Below are 22,733 nucleotides of genomic sequence, written 5' to 3' on the forward strand. Positions count from 1 at the left end.
ATGCCCAAATTATTTTAGGGCATTTTTCCACCCACAAGCTATTATTTTAGCATTTTAAATAATTTAACCAGTATGTTAATATTATTTACTTCTACAATCGACCATGTATGACCCGATTTATTGAATTAATTAAAAGGGACCTAGAGTCCACTAATCTGATAATGAATCCAAAATTATTGACCTGAAAATCACTTTTGGACATTAACGATTCAATAATTTATTTTTATACTTTGAACCATCATATACTTTCGTAGTACCGAAGCTCTCACACTTGAGTTCTCGAAGCCAACTCAAATCTACTACACTTAGTTAGTATATTGCATTCTGTGTTTCTTGCAAGAACCTCTCATTATGAACTAATCGTTCATAAAACTAATTTGAACCTATAATTTCAAAATTAGTGCCTTTGAAACTTGAAGTTTTCATTCAAAACATACCACATGAAACCTGAAGTTTTCATGCATAAATTAAACTAATACATGTCTATAGAACTTGTATGTTCTACGATATATGTCTATGGCTTACCATATGACTAATCACTTTTTTCCCGTCGTGAGTCTAACTTTGCACATGTGGATCATTTGGACGATGCAACCATATCAATTGAGATATCAGACTTCCAGGAGGCATCAGCACCTATGGAAGACTAAATTAGACATGTTTTAGGGCATTAGCCCCTAGTGGCCAAACCCACTAGGAGTGGCCGGCCCCTACCCCCTATTTTGCTAGGTTTATGGTTTAATTTTGAACAATTTTTCTATGTATTTGGAATCATTTGTTTGGTTTTGGTTTGTTTTGAATTATGGATAATTGGAATGGATATTATTTTCTCGAATTGCTTAATTGAATGAATGGACTTATATTTATGCATGTGACCAATTCAATCAATTTATTTCTAGGTATGTCTAGTGGGGAAGTTAGTTGTCTAGCAGATAGTGCAACTACGCACACCATTTTGCGTGAACAACACTATTTAACTAACTTCATACCCAAGAAAGCTCCTTTGACAACTCTCTCAGGCTCATCCAACCTGATTGAAGGATACGGAAAGGCACGTATCATGTTGTCTAATGGTACAATCTTGACCATTAAAGAGGCACTCTATTCTCCACGTTCCGGAAGAACGTTGCTGAGTTTTAGAGATATTCGAGATAATAAATATCATCTTGAAACCACTGAAGATCATGGTTCTGAATTTCTTTGTATCACTTCATACGAATATGGCTACAAGCATATTCACGAGAAGTTAGAACGTCTGCCGAGTGGGTTGTACATCATAACCATTTGCAGCATAGAGGCCCACAGTGTGGCCGGCTCTATGCCTGAGTTCCAAGATAGTTTGTTGCTTTGGCATGACCGTTTGGGACATCCTGGACATGACATGATGCGACGTATCCTCAAATCTTCACACAGGCATAAATTACATCCACACGTTGGAGTCCCGCCATGCATAGCGTGTTCTTTAGGGAAGTTGAATACTCAACCCTCTCATACAAAGATTAATCAAGACCCTCCTAAATTTCTTCAAAGGATTCAAGGGGACATTTGTGGACCTATCCAACCAACCTGCAGACCATTGAGATATTTTATGGTGTTGGTTGATGCATTGACAAGATGGTCACATGTTTGCTTGTTGTCCACACGCAATACCGCGTTTGCTAAACTCCTAGCTTAAATTATTAAGCTAAAGGCTCACCACCCTAATTATCTGATTAAGTCGATTCGACTGGATAATGCTGGAGAGTTTACGTCACAGAATTTTGACGATTATTGCATGTCAGTAGGGATTAATGTGGAACATCTTGTGCCTCATGTTCACACCCAAAACGGTCTGGCAAAAGCTTTCATAAAGCGCATTCAATTGATAGCTCGGCCTTCGGTTATGAGAACCAAACTGCCGGTATCTGCCTGGGGCTATGCAATATTGCACGCAGCTATGTTGGTCCACCTGAGGCCCATCGCTACCCAACCACATTCACCGTTATAGTTGGTCACTGGATACGAGCCTGACATCTCGCATTTACGGGTGTTTGGGTGCGCCATTTATGTGCCAATAGCGCCGCCGCTACGTACCAAAATGGGTTCTTAGAGAAAAATGGGAATCTATGTCAGTTATGATTCGCCATCAATTGTTCGATACTTAGAATCCTTGACATGAGATCTCTTTACCACACGTTTTACGGATTGTCACTTTGATGAGACAGTCTTTCCGTCGTTAAGGGAAGATAAGCATGCTAACGTTCTTGTAGAACACCGCGAATTGTCGTGGTATGCTCCCACTATGTCTCATTTAGATTCCCGCACTACCCAGTCTGAAACTGAGGTGCGACGAATTATAGATCTTCAGAGCATTGCTTAAAGCATGCCGGATGCTTTTAATGATCTAGCAAAGGTGACATGATCACATATACCCGCTGCAAACACACCTGGAAGGATAGATGTACCCCGTGTACATCAACAGCCCGTCTGGGAAGGCCGAGCCGTCCCCGAAGGTGGGGAGGCCGCACCCTCCACACGGCATGGTACAATGGCGGCTAGCCAATCATCTTCTCCGACCCTGAAACATGGCAGACCCCCTGGTTCAAAGGATTCACAACCCCGGAAGAGGAAAATGGCACCAACTAGTGACCCTAGTTTGAATCCGACCATCGCTGACTCATCCGTTCGAACGCATGAGGTTATTCTAGATTACGGTGATACTTCAGATGAAACATGCCAGCCTCCCGAGAATCACGAGATTTCGGTCCATTACACAGTATTGGATGAGGTTTGGAATAGGAATGAGATGATCGTCGACGACGCATTCTCGTACTCAGTAGCTACTGACATCATGCTTAGCGATGACATTGAACCACGTTCCGTAAATGAATGCCGACGTAGAACTGATTGGTCAAACTGGAAACAAGCAATCCAGGTCGAACTTGATTCGCTTGCGAAACATAAAGTGTTTGGACCTGTCGTCCCTACACCACCACGCGTGAAGCCTATTGGCTACAAGTGGGTTTTCGTGAAGAAGCGTAATGAGAAGAATGAAATAGTACGATACAAAGCACGCCTCGTAGCGCAAGGCTTCTCCCAACACCCTAGAATTGATTACGATGAGACATATTCCCCCGTAATGGACATTATAACGTTCCGCTACCTTATGAGTTTGGTAGTTTCCGAAAAACTGAATATGCAGCTTATAGACGTGGTAACCACGTATCTCTATGGGGATCTAGATACAGAAATATACATGAAAGTTCCAGAAGGACTTCCATTGACTGGCTCAAATAGTTCTAGACCGCGGAACACTCTCTCAATTAGGTTGAGGAGGTCACTTTACGGATTGAAACAATCCAGATGGATGTGGTATAACCGTCTGAGTGAATATTTGACAAGTCAGGCTATGTGAACAACGAACTATGCCTATGCGTGTTCATAAAGAAGTCACATTCCAGATTTGCAATTGTTGTAGTTTATGTCGATGACATGAACCTCATTGGTACTCCCGAAGAGCTTGAGGAAATTGCTGCACACTTGAAATCATAATTTGAGATGAAGGATCTTGGGAAAACTCGATATTGCCTCAGCCTGGAGATCGAGCATTGTTCAGATGGAATCTTAGTACATCAATCGAACTACACCCAAAAGGTGTTACGTCGCTTTAATGAGGATAAAGCTAAGCCTTCGAGCATACCCATGATCATTCGGACTCTAGATGCTAAACGAGATCCCTTCCGTCCAAATGAGGATGAGGAAGAGATTTTGGAACCCGAAGTTCCTTACCTAAGTGCAATTGGTGCTTTATTGTACTTGGCTCAGTGCACTAGACCCGACATCTCCTTCGCTGTGAATCTATTGGCTAGATACAGTAATGCGCCTACACGCAGGCACTGGAATGGTGTCAAAGACATTTTCCGCTACCTCAAGGGTACTACGGATTTGGGCTTGTTCTATACCCACAAATCTCCTAGTGTTGCCGCCCCCTATGGATCTAGGATTGATTCTTGCCCTGTTGGTTACGCAGATGCTGGATATCTGTCTGACCCACATAGAGCACGTTTTCAAACTGGTTATGTCTTTACTGTTGGAAACACCGCTATTTCTTAGAGGTCTACCAAGCAAACGCTAGTTGCGACTTCGTCTAACCATGCTGAGACTCTTGCCCTACATGAAGCATCGCGTGAATGCTTTTGGCTGAGAGAAGTGATGGGACACATTTGAAGCACTAGTGGTCTTACATCAATCGTTGACCTTACTACGACGATCTTTGAAGACAATGCAGCATGTATCGAGTAGTTAAAGAAGGGATACATCAAGGGAGACAACACCAAGCAAATAGCGCCAAAGTTCTTTTACTCACACCAGCAGCAGCAGTATCAGAACATTGAAGTCAAGCAAATCCGTTTCCAGGACAACCTGGCCGATCTCTTCACCAAGTCATTGCCCAAGTCTACATTTCAAAAGCTCGTCCAAGGAATCGGTATGCGTAAATTATCAGAATTAAATCGCTTGTAGTTCTCTTATTTAAGAAGTTATGTCTAACTCAGGGGGAGTATCTAAAAGCATATTCACATGATCTTAATGTACTCTTTTTCCCTACGATTAGGAGCATTTTTCCCACTGGGTTTTTGCTACCTAACTAGGTTTTAACGAGGCACTCATTCTAGGATGATCATACTCCGTTGAGTTCACTACATTCGTCCAGTTTGACGATTGTTTTAGACATTATGCATATTTTCTTACTTTTCTCCTTAGTCTATGGGTTTTCCCCATTCCTTGGGTTTTACCATAGCGAGGTTTTGTGAGTTTTTACAAATGCATACTTCAAATTAAATTTGAAACTCGCGATGACCCGTTATGCCAATGACTTCATCAACTATTCTACCTTCTCTGCTAAAGATCTGATGCGATGGTTTGTTGAGTATTTACACACTCAAGGGGGAGTGTTGCAGTTCTATCTAGAATAGGAATGTGATTGTGTAAATCCTAGAGAATATGAGAAAGTATTATATATTCCTATTAGGATTAGATTACCTATTAAATGTTGTAATCATAAAGGGAAATGTATTTACCCTTCCAACTACTATAAATAAAGGCACAATGGGGTGAATCAAACACACCTCACAATTAAATCAATCTCTCTTCTCTCTAAAGTGGCCGGCCTCCCTCTCTCTCTAAACCTTAGATCGCTCAATTAAATAGGCCTACAACACATATGACATTTTTTGAATGGTATAATGCACAAATCACGTGAAATTTCCAATACATCCAAGAATTTCTTCAAAACTTCACTCACTTTGCACTCACATCACCACTTGCATACAAACATATATGATGAAAAAAGGGTACGACTTTGCTTGAACAATAATAAAAAACAAATGTTGGTATGTACCCACACTTTGACTTCTTAAACCACAAAACCCGACGCATATTCCTACCATTTCTGCTCACGTTAAATATAAAGAGTTGAGACCCCAAAAACAAAAAACATATAAATATTAAGACCCAAATCGTACAAGAACAAGACTCCAAAATTAATACAAGCTTTCAAAGAGTTGAGACCCCAAAAACAAAACGCATATAAATATTTAGACCCAAATCATACAAGAACAAGACTCCAAAATTAATACAAGCTTTCAGACCATGGTCCTTTTTATTATCAACAAAATTCAACCTTCAAAAGATTCCACAGCACGAAAATACACACACACACATATATATATCAAAGTTTAAACTAAAATTAACAAAGGTTTTTTTTTTTACTAATACAAAAATCATAGCATAGACGCATGTGACATGCATCTATGGTATGGTTTTCTCCGCTAATGCACGTTTATTATTATCTATGTTATGATTTTTTCTCTAATATAAAACAAGAATGTCACATGCATCTATGATATGATTTCTCTAAATAAAATATATAAATGTATATTAATATATATATATATATATATGAAAGTTGAATTGAAATTAACAAAGGTGCTTTTTTTTCCCTAATCACTTCATGGCTGCTTCTTTTTTTTCCTTCCTTGTTTTACAGCATATGAGTTCCCATGCAATTTTCACCGTGTCGACCACGCTATCTTTTTCCCAAGCTTTGTTGCTCTTCGAAACCCTAAAAACTTAGACTTTGTGAAAAATTAAAATTAAAATTAAAACCCTACACATTTCAAAATTAGACAATGGTGCACAGCCTCTCACACCTTGCCTAGTACGTCGTCGTCTCAGTAATTTAATGCACGAGGAGAGTTGGACTATGCAAAATAATTAATCAATTATTACTGCTCTCGTCAAAGGACTCATTTGTCAATTTAACAAAATCTATGTACTTCTCTTTTTCTTTTTCTGGGTTCAGAACCGTTGCGATACCGACACGTGGCGGCGTCTGAGTTGGGGAGAGACGATGGAGATGAGTCCGCCCAGTGGGGGCCGCATCTTTGACCTGTAGATCATCTCGTCGTACGGCCTCCTGTAGAACTTCAAGAAGGGCGCGAAGGACTCCCGGGACTTCTCCGTCCTGCTAACGTGGCTCTCCCTGCGGAAGAACGTGGCCGGCGATTGGAGGAACGAGGGACGTGGGGTCCGCGGCAGCTGGCGGTGATGAGGGGTTCTGCTGGCCTCGATGCCTGAGCACCGTTGGGGGAGTGGCGTCGACGGGAACAGGCTCTTTCTCGTGGAAGCGGAGTTGCCGTAGCCGTGGATTGTTCCACGTGGCGTTCTGGCGGCGGGGGATGCGAAGGAGAAGGACCGGGCGTTTAGAGGAGAGATGAGCGCGGGTCCCAGCGGGGAGGGTGTGGTGGGGCCTACTTTGGATGCTGACGTGTCTGTGAGGCTGAGGTACCAAGGCTTGAGAGAGTCGAACTGATGCTGAGCGACAGTGAAGGAGAAGCGGGAGGATGAGCAGGAGCCGATATTGGCCGTTGATTTGATTGAGGAGGGGTCGAATCGAAGGGACGAGGCTCGCGGGTAGTTTGAGAAGGCACTGAAATCCAACGACTCCTCAAAGTCTAGGGACGATACCATCATCGTAGCCGTTGAAAGCTCAACGAACGGTCGAACACCCTACAAAGTACAAACCAATTAAACACAATCCTGTCGCACTGAACACATTGAGTTTTTTTACTTCTTCCTTGTTGTCACATAAATTAACCAGTAAAAATTTAAATACACACTTTGGGGAATTTTTTTATTTTTTATTTTTAAAATAAACTCCAAAGAGGAAACAATGTTACGCATGTTAACGCAAGGAAAAACTTAGAAGTCAAATGTGAGATATCTAGTTCTTGAAGCTACATATTAAAGTGTATGTGTGTTATGGTGATATTTTTTTACCCAAAGTTTGATCCTTTTGTCATAGTAACAATGTTTAAATAAATCATTTTTAGTATCTATGAACACTTAATGGTTCCACAGATTTCAACGTTCCCTCAGTTTAAGCCAATGAAAAGATCTGCCCGCCCTGAGAAAAAATATTTTCGACAAATAAATATATATCGATATGGAAAGAATGTAGGTATTGAATAAGATGAGTGCCTTTTAATTGTTGATAGCTATCTTATATCGAAACAAGCAATAATTGTGGCATAATTTGAACCCAAGCAACCAATCAAGAGCTCATGATCCCCACCAAATATTGACCTGCTATTTCGAACTCTGGGAAACCCAGCACAAGGATGTGACTTAAGCTTGAAAAGTAAGAAATATAGGTGGGTTTTTGGTTTTGTACCCAAAAGCACCACACATAATGCATAAGTGGTCAAAACAAATACAGTAACACCAATAACACACACCCAGCACCAGCAAGCTCAACAGTAACCTTGGACTTTTTCACCACCAAGTTCCAACCCAACGAGATGGATAATTTTAAAATTTTAATTAAATTTTTACCTTCCAAAGATACGAGAACATCGTAGGGGGGTCAATTACAAACGCCTTGAAGAGCCGTCCTGGGTAGTACTCTGCCACAATTTTCAGTGCTGCCACCAACAAGTTCATAAAAGCAGAAGCTGACCTGAAAAAGCCTGCAAATTATATATATATCCCATTAAATATTTAATTAATTTCAAAATTATGTATTTTAATTAGTGATTAGATGAATAAAACTTGATTAGTGTCTGGCAAGGCAGAAAAGTAGAATCCTGGGAACTTCTGCCACAGGATCAAAAATATTTAAGGAAGAGAGCTGTGTTGGAATTGAGAATTGACCAATTCAAGGGAGGACTCCAATTCCCCATAATGCCCCTACATTCCTGGACCACTAATGAGGGATTGACCGTGACACATGAGGGGCACTCCGGACAATTTCTGGTGATATCTCAGTCCCCAGAAAGAAACACAGTGCAGCTTCTCCGACATAGCTGCTTGCCTGGTCTCTCATTAACTAAGCTGTTTCAACTATATCGTGCAGTTTCTAAGTACACCGGTGTTGATTGACTAAATTAACCTTATGGGTGAGGGTGCGTTTGTTGGGCTTGTGAGGGTTAAGATTGGGATTATGGAGTAGGGGGCTTACTTGCGTCGAAAAGGAGGACGAACTGCTCGACGTTTTTGAGCATGGACTCAATCGCCACCTCCAGCGTGAATACCAACAAGCGAGTGAACCTTAAAAATTTACAAAAATGGAAATTTAATTTTAGAAATAAAAAAATGCTTGAAAATTAATAATTTGGAGGAAAATAGAAGATGGAAATATTGATTTAAAGGATTTCTGGGTTTTGTTTGCTCACAGTTTTTGTGAATGGAACTTCTGGTAATCTTGTTTAATCCGGAAAATCTGTGAAAAAATTAAGAAAAAAAATGTTAGGTTAAATAAAACACCAAAACCAAAAAATTAAAAAGGAAAAAAAGAGAGGAGTGAAATGGCAAGTACCACAACAGGTCTCGATTCTTCATCATGTCCAGACGTGTAGGCAACGCCTTCAGCGAGTTCAGCTGAGAACTCATCTGCTATCAAGTTCTCTGTGTGATCAACAACATGAAAAATTAAAATAAATAATCAAAACAGATTTGAATTTTATTTTTTTTCTCCTTTTTTGTGGTTTGAAAAAAGTACATTAAAAAAAAAAGGGAAAGAAGTGAGTTTAATCATTAGTGGGAGTTGGGTTTACACTTTAACGCTTAATTCAAAGTTGTGGAAAAAGCAAGATTCTTTGGTTAACCACAAAACAAAAAGAGAAACCAATATGCACTTAAAAAAAGAATAACTAGCAGAAGGATAGAGAGATAGAGAGAGGAACAAAATTGAAAACTTGGATTTGTATTAGTTTACCAGTTCCAACACTCTGTCGCCATGAAAGGCAAGCCCTAAGTTGCTTGGCTGCCTTCTTAACACTATCTCCTTTTGCTTTCAAAAACCTCTCAACACAAGCAGTGTTGCAGAACTTCTCCTGCAAAAACAAAAATGGCAGCACACAAAAAAAGAGACGTAAATTCCATGGCAAATGATAACAGACAACCCATTGAAAAGATTATAAATTTAAGAAAACCCAATAAAAATATTGAATATTTAAGAAAACCTGTGAAGTTAAAAATGGAGATCTGAAAGTTGGTGTGAGAAGCCAAACCTGTTTGACTGTGAGTGGAGCATGTTTTCTCAGAAGCTGAAGAACAGCTTCCACTCTTCCATTTTCTTTGCTCTCTTCATCTCTCTGCTGCTGGTCTTTCTTTCCCATTTCGAGATTTCCGACCAGTGATGAAATCAAAAAACCAAAAAAATTCCAACAAAACACTCAGATGTTTATACCACTCTTCAAATTTACGCAACCATTAAAATGTTTCACTCAGCACAGAGAGAGAGAGAGAGAGAGAGAGAGAGAGAGAGAGAAATATGAGAGGGAAATGATCGATGTTGAAACTTGAAAACTGAGAGGGTTATATATAGCAAAACGACAGCTCATAACGCCGTTACAATGGCAGAGCACACTGGCGCATGCAAATGAAATCCCAAAACCTTATTTATTAAACTATGGAGGCTTCTTTAAATTAAACTAAAGTTCTATCTACGTCAACCGCTTAGGTTTTGGTCAATGCCATTGTAATAATATTTATATTTTTGCAATGATGGGTCCGAAAGCGATTCGTAACGGAAAGCGTCGGCTGGTCCAAGCCCAAGCCCATCGCCACCACCTACCTTTTAATTACTTTTATTATTTTCCCATTTTACCCTGATCTTCTCTAACCTTTCTCTGTTTTTTTTTTTGGAAACTCTCTAACTTTTAACCTTTCTCTGTTTGTCCTTGTGTTTCTTTATCAGAAAAGTATTGATTTTCTTATTTTGGTGGTTTCCTACAATATATGGTTGCCTACTTGTTGGCCAAGGCTCAAGAGTTGATTGTTTACAGAGGCAGTTTTAATGGTATATCTCTCATTAATGTGTGTGATTTGGACATTCACATGTTGCTTAATGATCACTCATTTATGAGATGTCATTATATATTCTAATGTTAAGATTAAGAAGTTTGTTTCCATCAGGTATATATGTGGGATCCATTACTGAACCAACGGTAATGATTGCATGCTTAGCGTGAACAGTCAATGATAACAACGGCTGACAATCACTTTTGCGTAATTAGTGTGCATGAGAGACAGATGACAGCATTTTACCTTTCCGTTTAATGTATAATTCAAAATTATTGTTGTTTTGTTTCTAATTTAACTTTTCCCTTTTTAAAGGGAAACATCACTCACAGCATGTGTTTCAGTATGTGCAATAGCAATCAACTAGCAAAATTCATACTTGGAAAGGGGTGGCTTTACCATTGGAGTTCAACGGTAACAATGACTGACAATCACTTTTGTGTGCTTAGCGTGTATGAGAGACAAATGTTAGCATTTTACCCTTCTGTTATACAATTTCAAAATTTTTGTTCTTTCACTCCTACTTTTAACAATTTTTCCTTTTTAAAAGAAAATAGCACTCGCATATCACGTGTCTTATATGTATAGTAACAACCAACTAATAAGATTCATTCTTGAAAAGGGGGAGGATTTAAACCGTAGAGGTTAACCAAATTGAAATTGGTTTTTGACCCAACCAGCTTGTTAGGTTATAATACTTGCACATTCTCCTTTTGGGAGGATGAACTCATTATCCCACTTGCAACGTAAAGATCATATTTCCAAGTGGAATAATAAGCTCATTCCCATTCTATTTTAAATGCACATGAACATCTTGTACAACATTTTTACTTTATATTATATATCTATTTCTCTCATTATATGTTAGCTTCGTAACATTGTGATGGCGAAAAAGCAAGTGCATAATTTGATGCAACAGATAATATGGAGGATCAGAAGACTCCATCCCTTGTATCATAATACTTATTCTATGGTAGAGAATTTAGGACCATCAACCATGCATGCATGATTCAGATGCAATCACACTGAATGTGATGATTGGCACAGTGACTTTGGTGGCTTTGTATGGTGAAAAAAAAGGCTGCATGCAGGTCGTACTGGATGTAATTATTGCCCGACGAAACAAGTTTTGTTCTGGTAAATTGAAGGAGGGTTTGTAATGATGATACTTTCGTTGAGAAATGTGGAATGGGCGGTCTAGGGTTTGATGATGGAAGCAAAAAACTTCAACACGTGAACGGATACTGCGGGATATATAAGAAAACAACGATTTACAACTGAGGGTATATGCGAAACTATGCCTGCATGTTACAAACTTACACACAGACACGGTGTCTTTATTTAAAGTTCAAAGGCAAATCTACTTTACTGTGTTTTTCCCAGTTTTACATGCGTGATGAAACATTGAGTTAGCTTTCCTTTTTCTTTACCAAAATCGATCATAGTCCGTTTGTTGCTGCTGTATTACACGAATTGGGTAAAAAAGAATATCAGATCTTATCTAATAAAGTGACTCCAACATCATCATGGCAATGGATGGTGGGTTTAAGTACATTTCTGATGTGGGATAAGTACTCTTTAACCGCGTTTGCAGGTGGATAGCTTGTTCTAATACCTGCTACGAATTAAAGTAATCAACTAAAAACGAGTAATAGATGTATGTATGGATGTATGTATGAGAAATATTCTTTGTTTACAAGGTGACTAAGGAATGCATGTTACTCATGATTGGATTTGATATTAACTGTTGAAAATAAATTAATGTATTTTTTGTGTTCTAATATGTTCTAATTCAACTTTGATATTAAATACGTACAAGGGTGGGTCATGATGACCATGAATTTTGGTCACCATGTGACGAAGAGAACGAGACTTTATATTAAATTATATGGATTAGTAATGATCTCTATGTTAAAGAGTTTGACATGCTATGTCATTGACTCATTTGAATAGCTTAAACTCTTAAACCGAAATATTATATTTTGTACATAAGCACAAATTTTATCATATATTTGGCCTGAATCCTTAAAACTGATTACGACTTCTAGGCGGATTGGTAATTGTTAACAATATATACATGGAAAAAGAGAGATTATAACTCAAAATCAACAATCATGCATACATATATAATTAAATAACATAACATATAATACTGTTTAGCAATATATATTTGATTTTGTTAATCGCAATTTGTTCTTATTTATGTCTAAATTAATTTATACTATTGCTACGAGTAGATCGATGGGAACCATGTTCTTTCCATGAACCATGATACTACATATGCTGCTTTACACCACAATTTCCAGGTACAATGTTTGTGAGCAAACAAAGGACATAAATATGCACATATTAACACAAAACACTTGGTCCCTTGAAGTCAAAACCCTGATACTTGGCGTCAATAAATATCATACAACGCAAGTCACGGTCCAAGTCCAAGTCCGTTGTTGTTACGGCGGAGGCCTTTTCCCGCCTTTTCCCTTCACACTCGGCAAATAGGCAAATGCATTATGCATATATAGATTAGACACCCACATTGTCGCTGACATTCTTCACGTGTCCAAGTCCTTAATCACACTTCATTAAAAACACCATCCCTTAATCACTTTTAATAATTAATTCTTCATTTGTACTTTTCCCTTAGTTTTAATTGTGTTGTACTTGGTTTCTTTTATGCAGACTTGGCAAGCTTCGATCGCCTCTAGTTAAAGTAGAGGTGAGTGACTACTAAGTTAGCCGCTTGCCCAGTTTCGAATGAAAGAAGTCGAAAGGAGCTTAAAAAATTGATGCTATATGCCTCCTTATTCCACGTCTAATTATAACTTTTCTCACTAATGTTTTTCACAAGAAATATAGGCTAGGAAACATATTACACTTCTCATCTTTTTTATATGGCAATCTACTATGTTGTGTTGTTAAATAGTAACTGTTTGATTAGGTCAAATACAAATAAAATCATATATCCAACAAAAAATCTAGTATATTATGCATGAAGACGAGGTCTCAATCCAAACCTAATTAGCAATAATGGGGAGAATAAACCCATTCCTTATAAGTCTTGCAAAATTTCTTTAACTTTTCGATGTGAAACATTTCTTCTCGTACTTGCATATTATATTGTCAGAGACTCAAAAAGCGTTGCATATTGAGTAGATGATTCTTCCTAATCAACGATCTTTAATCATGATATTAGCAGCATAATATGTCAACTATTTAGATAGTATTTCTCCATGTTCACAAAAGTAAAAATCCACGTAATAATGGACCAAATTTTGGCTAACACGCGCCCAAAGAGAGAAGATATCCTTGGGCTCAATAAGTAAAACCCATTGCTCGTCGCTTAACTAAAAGAAGGTACAAGTTAGGGTTGGGAAAATATATAGCTAAATCAAGCGTAGTTTAGGCTGGTAATTTGGGGTTTCTAAGGATAGAGTTGTAACCTTTATTGTGATAATTAAGATAATGTAACAAAACTGGTATTTAGTGAAAAATTTGTTTCGTTTGTCCACAATAAAATACGTGAGAGATTATTTTCACACACTTACCTAACTCTCTTTTCCCTTTTTATTTCTAATTTTTTTAATTAATTTTCATTTAATCTCTCAAAAAAGATAAACAATATATTGTATACATGCTTATGAATTATGATGGTGATACTTGTTATAGTTTGGGCATGATATAATGACGGTGGGGATCAAAGGAATATGATGTTGTTGCTTCAAATCCCTCCCACGTGGCCCTAGTTTACTAAAGTGGTATATTCTCTATTCCATTTCACCTAACCCTTTTTTGTGATTCAAATTTTGAAACACCACCCTCTCTTATCGACATTATTTCCTCCTCTGAAAAATTAAAAGACTACCCAATGTGCAACAGAATGCACTTAATGTTGAAATATCCCACATCGATTGTGTTTGTGAAAAATGAAGAATTTAAATATCATAACCTCACTCCAACTAATACCGAGGCTTTTGTGGTAAAATCTCACACCTGCAGGACCTGTAGGTAATTAACAGGTTGGAGACAATATCGGAGTTGTTGGAAGTGGATCTTTGGCCCGTCTCTCTAATAATTTCGACATGGTATCAAAATCAGGTTGTCCCATGTGTAAAGCTGAATGGGTACACGTGCTCCACGTCAACTTTCTTCATATTGTCAAATAGTTTTATAGTGAAACCTCAACTTTCTTCATACTCAAATCCTTAAACCGGAGGTCCAAAACATTATGATATAAATTGATCATCATTACATTTTTAAATTCAAAAAATAAAATAAAATCATATTGCTTTCCGCTCTGGCTCGTACTATCTCCCTAAACATTCATGTAAAATGAGAAATGGGTAAAAGGTATAAAGTTTGTTTGCAAGGAAGGAAGAGCATGGGCGGTTTGCCAAACATCGACGGGTGGGGGTAGGACCTTGCTTGTTTGTCCTAACTTTTCTAACTTATTAGGGTAGAAGTTGCAAGCAGCTTTTGTCTCGACAAAACTAGACCAAGTCTCCAGTATAGATAGCAATCTGCATGAACAAAACAATTTATCCTTTTTCATAGGGATATCCGGGTACGGATATCAACTGTTCATTACAAGTATATATACCCAAGCTAAAAAAAAAAACTGTTGAGTCATCGACCATATATCTGTAATTAGTTGCGTATTTGTATGTTTATTATATATATTCTTGTAATTTTGATTTTTTTCTTTCTTCTCAAGTTGGGTTATCGATCTTCCAAATAGCTTACTCAAAGTTGTAAAAGAAACTCAATGTAATTAGTCTAATAAATATACTTATATGGGGTGTGCTATCCACACACCCCAAATTACTTCTCACACACCCTTGTTAATTTCTATCCGTTGATCTTCTTCAATTCATCCGATCCGACGGCCGAAAATTAGAAGGATGTGTGAGAAGTAAAATGAGGTGTGTGGATATCACACCCCTACTTATATATGATACCGATTTATTGTCTAATAGCTAACTCTTAATTTCACCAACATAAGTCGCAAGTGGTGGATTACTTGGTGGTTTAAAATGTACATTCGGATCATCAAATGTAACTTGTCGATCCATATTGGATAAATATCAAATTCGGATCATATCATATTATTATCTTGTCTAATTTAAGACCTAAAAGGATTAAAATATCAGTAGTCACTTTATCCCTTAAAAAGCTATTTTTAAGAATTTTTCATGTTGTAAAATAAGAAAATATAATGTGCAATTGTATTTTGAATGCATAATGAACTTAAACTACACACAAGAAAAATATATAAATTAATATAAAAAACAAAATAACATGTTATAGAAAGCCAGGTTAGTTATTATCACATCAGATCAACCTTAATTCATATAGGAATTCATTTATACATAATCGGATTATCATATTCAGATCATCAAATTAGAAATCTTGATCCATATCAAGTTAATTACATCAGATTCAAATTGGATTCGAAACAAAATTCAATCATTGACAGAACTAGGTGATTGGTCCCCAATGGTTGTCAGTTGAAGTTAATTATGCTTCATTTCGCAGAAACACTTTGAGCGTGTACTAACTATTATCTCATCTTTTTAGTAGAGAGATTATATTTTCATACCCCAAATTACTTCTCCCACACTTTTTAAATTTTTTTAACATTTTCTACACACCACTAATACTTGATAAATAAATATTAAAAAATTAAAAGAGTGTGAGAGAAGTAATTTGAGGTGTGTGAATATAATCTCCCTTTTAGTATAATCAATGACACTTGCTTGCTAATAACTAGATGAAGATTGTTGCAGTTGTCCAAAATAAAACAAATAAATTGTTACCGTAGCAAATGAGATTAAAAAAGTCGGCCGGGTATGAGTTGTCGCTCCTAGGATTGTAAACTTTGTGATTTGTCATCCCCATTAATCAAATAAATCTAATAAACTCTTGGTGAAACCAATATACCAAATCTTCATAAAAGCTGCATGCTAGCTAGCTCCAACAAATTAAATTATAATTTTTTGAGCCATTACATGGACCACGCATGCTTCCAAGATGCTCTGACATCACTTATAATGTTTTCTTCTTTTGTGTTTTTGGCTAAACTTAATTAAACTGTGAGACCTTCTTTATGAATAATGGTAAAGAATTTTCTGAACTTTGCAAGAAACGAATGGAGAAGAAGATATGTGCATGTGCAGCAAAACCCTGGTTTTAGAGAGTTTAAAAACACAACTAGGTAGCTCGCTAGCTTTGCAGTTTCGATATAAGCTTACGTACTATATATGTACAGTTTATTAACAAAGAGGAAGAAAGAAATAGCTTGTAAAAACTGGAAGAAGAAAGAAGCTACAGAGAATGATGAACTTTTCAATATATGTTTTGGAAGATGAAAAGATCCCTCCAAATGCCTTACACATTTCGTTTATGTAGAGAAAACTAACCATTACAAAAGTACAATACTACCCTTCTCATATTCTTTATCTTTCTAACAACCCAATACTACTTAACAACCTTACAACTGTCTAACCAACAGTTACAACTGTATAACCAACTAACCAACTACTATGGTTATTACTCCCCCCTCAAACTAAGCATGGAGCAACCAAGCTTAGTTTGCTGAACAATCGGTGACAATCCCAAACCAAGGAACCGGCAATGCTTCAAGAAAACAGGTCTATGTAATCCCTTGGTGAATACATCAGCAACCTGATCGTCGGTTGGAATATAATGAACACTGATGTCACCTTTTTGTACCTTTTCTCTAACAAAATGGTAATCTGTATCAAGGTGTTTGATTTTAGAATGAAATACCGGATTAGAACTTAAGGCAAGAGCTGACAGATTATCACAGTGAAGAGCAGGAGGCCGAGGAAGAAACTGATGAATATCTTTGAACACAGATCGAATCCATGACACATCAGCTGTGCAATGTGCCAAAGCTTTGTACTCAGCTTCAGTAGAACTTCGGGATACAGTGGATTGCTTCTTGGATTGCCATGAAACAGGATTAGAGCCAATATAGACCACAAAACCTGACAGGGATTGTCGAGTAGTAATGTCAGCAGCCCAATCAGAGTCTGAATAGGCATTGATGTGGAAATTGTCACTTTTAGTATAGCACAAACCATAGCTAATGGTTCCCTGAATATAGCGGAGGATCCTTTTGACCAGATGAAAATGGGCATCAGTTGGTGCTGTCATAAATTGACACACCATATTCACTGAATAAGCAAGATCAGGCCTTGTGAAAGTCAAATACTGAAGGGCACCAACAATACTTCGATATTGACTTGGATCAGGTAATAATGTACCTTCACTAGCAAGAATCTGTGTGTGTGGCTTGAAAGGAGTATATGTGGGCTTACAAGACTCCATGCCTGCCTTTTTCAACAAATCTGCGGCATACTTGGATTGGCTAATAAACAGAGACCCATCATCATTGTAATGAATATGCAAACCCAAGAAATAGCTCAAACGCCCCATATCTTTAAGATCAAACACTGCTGCCAAGTTGTTGATTATGCCTTGTACCTTTATGGAATTGGAACCAGTAAGGATGATATCATCCACATACAACAGCAACAAAATAATATCTTCATTATCAGTCTTGACAAATAGACTTGAATCAGAAAGAGAAGGTGTAAACCCAAGGGCTGGAAGATAGCTTGTAAACTTAGAATTCCAAGCCCTAGGAGCCTGTTTTAAACCATAGAGGGATTTCACTAATTTGCAAACATGAGTTGGATTCTCCTGATCAACAAAACCTTGGGGTTGCTGCATATAAACCTCTTCTTCTAACTCACCATGTAAAAAGGCATTTTTGACGTCCAATTGGCGCAAAGACCAACCAAACTGAGCAGCAAGTGCAAGTATAATCCGGACTGTAGTATGTCTAACAACAGGACTAAAAGTTTCAGAGTAGTCAAGACCATGTTCTTGTGTAAAGCCCTGGGCAACCAATCAGGCTTTGAATCTGGAAATAGACCCATCTGGATTCTTCTTGATCTTATAAACCCACTTACTACCAACTATCATTCGATGTGATGGAGGTGGAACTAAAATCCAAGTTCCCTGAGCTTTGAGAGCATCAAATTCCTCCTGCATAGCAATCTGCCATTCTTTCTTACTGGCAGCACCTTTGAAAGTTTTTGGTTCTTCATGATCAGAGACATGAGCCAGAAATGAGAAACCAGCATGACATGGATTGAAACATTGATTATCAGAACTACCATCCAGTAGTTGTAAGGAAGACAGCTCAGGTAGGAAGGCCAGATAGTTAGAATAACTTTGTCTTGTGATTGCACCTGATTGTAACCTAGTCTGCATCCCATGAGAACGTATCGGAACATTATCTGATGCATTAGATGAAGAGGAAGCATCAAAAGGTAGAACTACCTGTAACTGTGCAGGATCAATGACAGGAAGCAAGGGAAGTGTATCATTGTGAGAGGAAAGAGTAAAGCCTGGTGTTGATGTTGATTCAATGGACTGAGAATTCGAGACAACTGCAGTATCATTGTGAGAGATAGATGGAGACTGATGTCGATGTATATTGACCTCAGCTGACCTAGAAGCTTGTGCAAGCACCTGAGACTCATGCATTGGACTATTGACATGCTCTCTGTGATATAAAGGAACCGGTATAATCACTGGTGTACATCTCTGTGAGTCATGACTTTGTACCCCACTTGACTGAACTGCCTTAGGTAATTTCCCAGGAAAGCATGATTCATCAAACACAACATGTCGAGATATAACACACTTCCGAGTTTGCATATTAAAACAGATAACTCCTTTATACCCCATAGAATAGCCCAAAAATATACACATAGCAGATCTGGCTTGCAATTTATTTGCTGCATATGGTCTTAACCAAGGAAACACAGCTGAACCAAAAATCTTGAGTGAGTGTACATCAGGGATTTTCCTATATAGCATTTGATAAGGCGAGGACAAAGCAAGAATCTTACATGGCATTCTGTTAATCAAGAAGACAGAGTGTGCACATGCAAAATACCAAAACTCAGAAGATAAACCAGCAGCATTGAGAAGTGTGATTGCTGTTTCAACTATATGGCGATGTTTCCTTTCTGCCACTCCATTCTGTTGTGGAGTGTATGGACAAGAAATGAATGAACTTATACCCTTGCTAGCTAGAAAATCAGTAAAAGCTTTACTAACATACTCTCCCCCACCATCTGTTTGCAACCCTTTGATGTGCACCCCAAATTGAGTAAAGACAAAATGATAAAATCGCACAAAGATTTGAAATACATCTGATTTATTACTCATCGGAAAAATCCACACGTATCTGGTATATTCATCAATTAGAGTTACATAGTACCTATAACCTTCTAAGGACTTCACAGGAGAAGGACCCCAAACATCGGAGTGTATTTTTTCAAAAGGAGAAGTACAAGTAACTGATCTAAGTGGAAATGGAGTTCTAGACATTTTCCCTTGAATACAAGACACACAAACACTAGACTTACTATCTCTATCAGCCACAATATTCGACTTTTGTAACATACAACTCATGATTTCAGGAGTAGGATGCCCTAATCTCTGATGCCATGTATCACATTTGATAGCTTTACCCACATAAGCAACTGGACTACTTGTAATCGACTGTACTCCTCTCTGCCTTTGCACAACCGGAATCTGGAACAATTCTTCAGGCTTACTCTTTCCTTGATACACTATTTCCCTTGTCTTCTTGTCCTGCACAAAGAATTCAGATTCATCACATATAAACCAGCTCTTATTGTCAGCACAGAGTTGTTTCACAGATAAAAGACTACGCGCAATATGTGGAACATGTAATACTTTGTTGAGAATAAGAGAGTGATTGTTAGTTTGTCAAGTAGTTGACCCAATATTTTGGATCGATAGATCAGTACCATTGCCAATGGTGATTTTGTCAGAACCCTCAAAAGGTGTGACATGAGTCAAGGAATTAACATCCGCTGTTATATGATGAGATGCACCTGAATCAACAATCCAGGCATCTTGAGGAACAAATGGTGTTGTTTGTTGAGCCTGCATTGCAGACAATGATGAGGGTGGAAGCTGCCCTTGATATGAATAATTGCTTCGTTGATAACAATCAAGTGCTGAATGTCCTCTCTTGCCACAAATTTGGCATTCAACAACATAGTTTGAAGGAGAAGAATTGATGTTCCTCTGATAACAGTTGGCTGCAGTATGCCCCCTTTTGTTACAAATCTGACACTCTATCACAGCATTTGTCCTTGTAGAAGTACTCCCAGACCAAGAATTATTACCATTTGGCCGTGAGTTGCTGGAACCATATCCTCGTCCCCTGAAAGTGTTATTATTCCTGTAATTATTGCCTCTGTATTGACCCCCATGTGATGCTCGAGGCCCAAATTGAGCTCCTACATTAAGCTGTGCAGCATGATTATGTGGATCACTAGGATGACCAATAAAACCATATCCATACGACTCACCAGGATACATAAGAGATTGTGATGGTGAAAGATAACCTGCTGGATAGTGTGAAGGAACAAGATAAACAGGGTATTGAAATGGTGGTAAAGGCAAAGACTGATGTCCTGCAGTTTGAGGACCCTGAGAAATAGAACCATATGGCACCGCAGTAATTGTTCCCGCAGTACTGGCAGGAATATGATTATGAGCCTGAGAATTTGAAGATGAAGCAGAACTTGAACCAGTGCTTAAACCCGAACCTTGAACATATAACGCAGACAAATTCTGAGACAAAGCATTAATCTCTCCTTCAATCTCCCTTTCTGCCCCCAATAATTGTGCTCGAAATTCTTTTAAAGAAATAGATGACTCTCTGGCCAAAATGACTGTACGAATAGTCCCATATTCCTTTGGCAACCCAGCAAGCCCAGCAATTATGACATCATTGTCAGATACAGATTCACCTGCAGCAGTGAGTTGATCCCTAATACCTTTCAACTTCAAGAGATACTTATCAATTGTATCAGATCCTTTTTGAATGGTATGTAACTCAGTTTTGAGATGGTTGACCCGAGACTTAGAAACAGATGCATATCTATCAACCAAATTGACCCACGCCTCATGAGCAGTCCTACAACCAAGAACATACTCCATCGCATCATCAGTTAAAGTGGCAAGAAGTAAACTAAGCAACGCCATATCTGTAGACTCCCAATCCATAAACGCCTCAGTAATCTCCTTTGTAACCCCAGCCTCTGGATTAACCACATACTTTGATGGACACACCGTTGTGCCATCGAAATGACCAAACAACTTATACCCCCTCAAAACAGACTGAAATTGAAATGCCCATTTGGCAAAATTATCATCTCTTAGTTTGATAGTAAGCATACCCAAGATTCCATCGACTTTAAAATTTGGACTACCCATGATTATCTTCAAGCAACAACAACTAATTACCAATTGAGATTATGCACAGAGACTGACACTCTGAGAAGAAAGACTAACACTTTCTTGAACTCACAACTTCTTGACTTAGAAGGAATGACACCTTCTTGAATGCATGAAAGAATGACACTTCCAGCAAAAACAATGCGTTCTAATTATCGCAGCAAATCAACATATACAAATCAACAAAAGAACCCAACTCTATCAAATCATTACTCTGCTTAAACTGAAAAAAACGAAAGAACCAGAAACCACCTGAACCGAAATCGAAAAGAAAACCAATCTTGCTCCAATCGCACACCAATGAAGCAACGAACATCCACCAAACCGAACCCCCAATGAAGCGACGAACAGCAGCGGAGCACACCAGGATCACAATCGGTGACTAACGCACACCGGCGATGATACCATATTAACAAAGAGGAAGAAAGAAATAGCTTGTAAAAACTGGAAGAAGAAAGAAGCTACAGAGAATGATGAACTTTTCAATATATGTTTTGGAAGATGAAAAGATCCCTCCAAATGCCTTACACATTTCGTTTATGTAGAGAAAACTAACCATTACAAAAGTACAATACTACCCTTCTCATATTCTTTATCTTTCTAACAACCCAATACTACTTAACAACCTTACAACTGTCTAACCAACAGTTACAACTGTATAACCAACTAACCAACTACTATGGTTATTACAGTTTAACTGCATGCATGTGCAAAGTAATCTCCATTTGCCATTTGTGTTGCTAATTTCTCTCACAAATAGAAACCACGCAGCTCTAACCTGATTAAATTAGGTTGCACAGTTGTGCATACATTAAAGCATGCATGCATAAACAGTTTCACTAATCACTGCATCTTCAGATCTCTCTACAGTATACTGTTTCCAGAAATGTGAACAAGACAACCTATATCCGTGTCTATGTTCATCTTAGTAGGGTTTCTGGTTTTTTCCCTCACAAATTCAAAACAATTATTTATTGTTTACTACTTTTAAGTAAAGTTTAAAAGTTGTTCTAGAG

The 22,733-nt window shown here is 38.0% G+C and overlaps 2 protein-coding genes across 2 annotated transcripts; one reads left to right on the top strand and one right to left on the bottom strand.

The window, feature by feature from the left end:
• The first annotated feature begins 3,681 nt into the window (after positions 1 to 3,681).
• LOC139193020 (secreted RxLR effector protein 161-like) lies at positions 3,682 to 4,092 on the top strand. Its single transcript, XM_070815979.1, has one exon. The coding sequence runs from the start codon at positions 3,682 to 3,684 to the stop codon at positions 4,090 to 4,092; it is 411 nt and encodes a 136-aa protein (XP_070672080.1).
• Positions 4,093 to 6,114: 2,022 nt separating this feature from the next.
• LOC103438256 (uncharacterized) lies at positions 6,115 to 9,990 on the bottom strand. Its single transcript, XM_070815835.1, has 7 exons — positions 9,549 to 9,990; positions 9,254 to 9,371; positions 8,855 to 8,943; positions 8,712 to 8,758; positions 8,498 to 8,586; positions 7,873 to 8,006; positions 6,115 to 7,047 (listed from the first exon to the last, which is right to left on the bottom strand). The coding sequence occupies exons 1-7, from the start codon at positions 9,654 to 9,656 to the stop codon at positions 6,337 to 6,339; spliced, it is 1,296 nt and encodes a 431-aa protein (XP_070671936.1). The 5' UTR covers positions 9,657 to 9,990; the 3' UTR covers positions 6,115 to 6,336.
• Positions 9,991 to 22,733: the final 12,743 nt, after the last annotated feature.

Source organism: Malus domestica, chromosome 16 (assembly GCF_042453785.1).
Source record: "Malus domestica chromosome 16, GDT2T_hap1".
In the NCBI taxonomy this organism is placed as follows: Eukaryota; Viridiplantae; Streptophyta; class Magnoliopsida; order Rosales; family Rosaceae; genus Malus; species Malus domestica.